This window comes from Triticum dicoccoides, chromosome 4A, assembly GCF_002162155.2.
Source record: "Triticum dicoccoides isolate Atlit2015 ecotype Zavitan chromosome 4A, WEW_v2.0, whole genome shotgun sequence".
In the NCBI taxonomy this organism is placed as follows: domain Eukaryota; kingdom Viridiplantae; phylum Streptophyta; class Magnoliopsida; order Poales; family Poaceae; genus Triticum; species Triticum dicoccoides.
In genome coordinates, this window is record NC_041386.1 from 535043105 (window position 1) to 535047830 (window position 4726).

General features: G+C 47.4%; 1 protein-coding gene across 1 annotated transcript; it reads left to right on the forward strand.

The window, feature by feature from the left end:
• The first annotated feature begins 314 nt into the window (after window positions 1-314).
• Window positions 315-4666, forward strand: LOC119286579 (ankyrin repeat protein SKIP35-like). Its single transcript, XM_037565966.1, has 6 exons — window positions 315-630; window positions 766-842; window positions 936-993; window positions 1093-1700; window positions 1931-2363; window positions 3780-4666. The coding sequence occupies exons 3-6, from the start codon at window positions 964-966 to the stop codon at window positions 4572-4574; spliced, it is 1866 nt and encodes a 621-aa protein (XP_037421863.1). The 5' UTR covers window positions 315-630; window positions 766-842; window positions 936-963; the 3' UTR covers window positions 4575-4666.
• The last annotated feature ends 60 nt before the right edge of the window (window positions 4667-4726 follow it).

The following is a 4726-nucleotide window of genomic DNA, read 5'->3' on the forward strand; positions in this document are numbered from 1 at the left end:
GCTACCCCCTCATAATCATCTCCGAAAAATGTCTCAAACCGATTAGGTGGTTGAAGCGAGAAATTGTGATTCATCATCACAATAAACACATGCCTTTCAACATCTAAAACCATCCGCAACGAGTGTAAAATGTGAAACAGCAAAATTACCCCGTGCAAGCGTAGCAACAACACATTTTGCACTGCCAGCAGTGGCTTTGTTCCCCTCCAATAAAACCATGTTTCAATAATGCGTAAAGTACCACCACCCCCGCTTTTCAGTTGGGTTTTCCCCTTTTTAAAAGATTTAAATAGCCCAGAAACGCAGCGCAGGCGAATCCAGCGCCCCTAAAAAAGTTGCCAGACAGAGAAGAGAGGCGAGCGTATTTCTTCTTCCCCCTCTCGGAAGAGGAGGAGGGCTCCGTCCGCAGTCGCAGGGGCTTCTCGCGAGGCCAGGCCAGGCGAGGCTCCCCCCACCACCACCCCGTTCACCAGCAGCTCGTCACCGCCACCTCCGGCCGCATACTATTATTACCACCGCCCCCGCAAATCCTCGCTCCCTCCCCGTTCGTCCTCCGGCTGATTGATTGATTACCCCCCCTAAGAACCGAAAATAAGAAATAAAGATCTCCGCTTTGGCCGTCGATCTCCGGTGAGGACCCGCGCCGCCCGCTCTCGATTTGTCTTTTTGGTTTTCTTGCTTTCCGGGGCGCTCGTCCATCCGGGGATCCGATGCCCAGCGCCGCGCCTCCTTTTGCTCACCCGATTCCGATTTGTGTTCCTGCAGGTGGTTGATTCTGCGAGCGTCTGCTGCTGGTTCGTCCAATCCGTTCGGCCGGCTCCTCTCTTCGGTTTCCTTTCTCAGGTGAGTTGGATTCGCTCTGTTAGCCTCAGCTGTTTCTTTCTTCTCTCCCCCCCTGATTCGTCTGCGTAATTGCGCGCCTGTTTCCGTTTCGCAGGTTGGATCGAGGGCATTAGGCAGGAGATGGACGTGGAGGGCAAGATGAATTTGGAGGTGAGTGGTCACTCTGAATCGGAATTCTCATGAATTATTCCGTTCCTCTTTGAGTTCCAATTGGAAAGCCTGATGGGTGCTCTGTTGATTTGGGAGTAGATTGGATCCAAGGACATGGAGGTGGAGAGCAAGAACCTGAAGCTGGAGGAGCCACTGCCTTCCTCCGCGATGGACATGGACGAGCCTGGTGTTGCTGAGAGTGGCGAGGTGGATGACAGCAATGGCAGCTCCAAGGAGTGCCCCTTGACCCCCAGGGATTCCATGACCTCCAAGGTTCCTCTGGCCAAAGAGCCGAGATCAGTCAGCACCGACTTTGGGGATGAGCTGGACCTTGAGCTTGGGAGTGGAGAGCCAGAGCCCGGCAGGCAGCAGGAGAGGAAGCTCTCAAGGCAAGACCGGATGGAGCTCAGCCAGTTGTTCCAGCATGCCGTGAGCGCTCATGATTGGGAGTGCGCCGATGGCTTGCTGGCCAAAGCTGATGCACAGGGACTCAATGATGTGCTCTGCGTGGCGGTCGATGCCATTTGGTTCTTGAGCGACAAGGAGGAGCTGTATGCCATCGTCGCCTTGATCAAGAGGATTGTGTCGGCGGGTGCGAATGATTTCACACGCGCCGCGCTCCGGACATCGTTCCTGGCATCGTGTGTGTCGGCATGCAGGGGGCGGACGACCAGCCTCGCCGATGCCGTGAGCTTCATGGGTCAAAAGTAAGTCTGTGCAAGATGGTTTGTGATCGTTACAGTTTGTCTTGAATCACATGCTTTGCAATTGTATTACTTGTGTCGAATTCGATAATTCCAATTCATGGATTTGATCGTTACAGTTTGTCTTGAATCGCATGCTTTGCAATTGTATTAGCTGTGTCGAATTCGATAATTCCAATTCATCTTTACACCTTATATAGTGTATGGTTGTGACGCCTTTGAATAATTCTTAGGTTGCATGAACGCCTCCAAGAATCCCATGGCGATGAGGTATTGAAGGCAGAGGCAAGTGCAAAGGTACATAAGTTCACAGAATGGGCTCTGAAGTGCATAGGATTACACGCCCGTGTGCGGGCGAGTAGGGGCAAAGGAAACCATGGCACAATCATTGAGGTTCAGCTTCAGCTATCTGCTTTCAAGACATTTCTGGATATTGCTGATAATGATCTTACCGGGAAAGATTTCACTGAGGCCTTTGATGCTGCATGCTTTCCTCTTACACTGTTCTCAAGCACCTTTGACCAAGGATGGGCTGCAGGGATCTCGGCAGCTGCTATACAAGGTCTGTTAGAGCTGTTGGTAGAGGGTGGCGCAGACAATGTGAACCAATGCTTTCTTGAAGCTGCACGCTATGGAAGCACTGAACTCGTTCGCATCTTACTTCAGGTAATGACAAAGCATCATCCTCATGTGCATCTTATTCTTACTTCAGGAGATCATAAAGCATAGTGAGACAATTTAGGTTAATGACACCTGTTGAGCAGATAATGTAGGTGCAACACAACTAAATGGTTGTTAGTTGCTTCCAGCACACAGTAGTCCCCTGGTATACATGTATATGGAAAGTCTGAAACATTTTCTGGCTTACCTTATTTCCTCTGCTAGTAACTGGACCTTTTCTTTTGACTGGGAATCAGACCTTTCTTGTGGAGCTTGCCATCATGTTTGAATGTATTCGGCGTAAACTGCTCCAGTCTTCATGCACAATGCATTGTGAATATACATGCGCCTAAACGACTGAACCTTTAAAAATTGTGTGTAGACCATATAATTATTCTCATGAATCAGTTCATAGACTGCTTACTGATGACGGTCTCATCCAGATCTGTAATGGAACCTATTTCATGTGGTGTTCATCATGGCAATTTAGGTGGAATGGCTCCTGCTTACCTTAGAGAGCCTCAGAAATTTGTGTGTAACTAAGTTGAGTTAGTGCTTTGAAGATATTAAAGTAAATATTTGAAATAGTAATTGAAGATAGTCATCTTGATGGCCAATCTTCCCATTATATAGAAAAATAACTAATTTTATACTTTTACTTGCATGGATGATCAAGCGTATTAGAATGGTGGAAGATATTACAGAGTTGACCTGGAAAGTATGATACAATATTTAGGCAGCTAACACAAACGGAGACATTGATTATTTTTGCAACTCATTTCTGTATTGCATTGCTATTCAGGCCAGATTAAGAAAGCTATGTAGGTTCACTATGTATAAGGCATGAGGCAAAAATGAGCAAAGCTCTGCATACTCCCTCAGTTTCCTTTCTAAGGCATATTCTTTTCCTCGTTTTATTTCACTCTCCTTTTACTATCTCTCCCCCATTTCAATGGTACTTACGACAAGGATAACATGGACATTTGCTCATCTTAATATATGGTCAACTTAATCCATTCCCCACCTAAAATATGAATTGTATGTTTGGAATGATGGTAGTAAATTTTATCATTTGTTTTTAAAATTAGAGTAAATTTTATAATTGTTAGGCCATTTTTCAAATATGGCAGGTAGTGATATTAATTTAGCGGCGCTTGTGGATTTAAATCATTTACTTCCTTCCCTTTTCTAAAATATGTAAGAATCCTCTAAAAAAATATTTATGAGGATTAATACTTCCCTCTAAAAGTGTATATAATTTTTTTGAACGATGTAATTTAGAAGCTATATTTCTTTTTAAGAAGATTTTCCTATTTATCTTTTGCTTTCTGACATATGAGAAATTTCCTTTTTCTCTTGGCACAAATGTATCCTCAATCATTGGCAGCATTTAACGTATTTAATGTTTTCACTTTTGTTCAGATTGCTCAAAGGAACAGCTTGGACATTGATGTGGATCTAGCCCTTGGCTTTGCTGCCCACTACGGGAAACTCGAAACCATGGGGTGCTTAGTTGAGGAAGGTAATACTGTCGCCTTCCTTGGCCCTTTAATGCGGGCAGCTGAGCGTGGATGCTTTCAAGTTGTGGAATGGTTTGTGAACCGTGGCTGTCGGGACATGGAGCTTTGCCTGGCCCTTACTGCTGCCACCTCTAGTAGCCAGGTTGAAGTTGCTGCGTATCTCCTGCCTCTAGTCCCCCAACTTGTTCTTGCACCACTCAGCATCGAGATTGTTAAGGCTGCTGGCGAGAGGAGCACAGGTTCCCTCCAAGGTGTGGATTTTCTTCTCCGGTCGGACTTCCTCAATGACCCAGCCGCCACATATGCTGTAGCAGACAGCATAGCAAGATGCGCTGATGAGGCTGTAGATGCGAAGCTTAGGCTGTTCATGCTCGAGCAGTGGTCAGAGGAAGCCTTCAACAAGGGATTCGTGTCTTCACAAGAGCACTTTGTCAACATTACAAGGATAATGCAAAGGGGCGAGTCGCCGGTCGTCCTGAGACAGCTCCCGCTTCAGCTGGTGATCGCCATGGCCTACCTGCCACTGTACAGGGAATGCGTCGGGTCAGGTGGGCGGCTTCTGCCGCAGAGGCTAAGAGGCCAGCTCGTGGAGGCTGCAGGCAGGCTGGAGGGGCGGCAACTGGACAGGGGCATGCAGCAAAGCGAGCTGCTGGCCATCCTGGAGCACCACCTCCCGCGTTTTCTCGTTCAGACTTGAATGAAGGTCGCAACCTGTACTCAAACCGCATCGGCATCGGCACCGTCATTGTCATCGGTCATCGCAAGCAAGTAGCGAAGGGCGTCGCACCCACCATCCATCTTCATCGTACCCTGCTTGTCGACATCCGCAATGATAGCACCACCCTGAGA

Excerpts from the sequence above, each read along its gene's own strand:
- LOC119286579 (XM_037565966.1), top strand. The coding sequence starts at position 964 with ATGGACGTGGAGGGCAAGATGAATTTGGAG. Across the intron at positions 994-1,092 it reads AGGGCAAGATGAATTTGGAG|ATTGGATCCAAGGACATGGA; the intron begins GTGAGTGGTCAC and ends ATTTGGGAGTAG. Across the intron at positions 1,701-1,930 it reads GTGAGCTTCATGGGTCAAAA|GTTGCATGAACGCCTCCAAG; the intron begins GTAAGTCTGTGC and ends AATAATTCTTAG.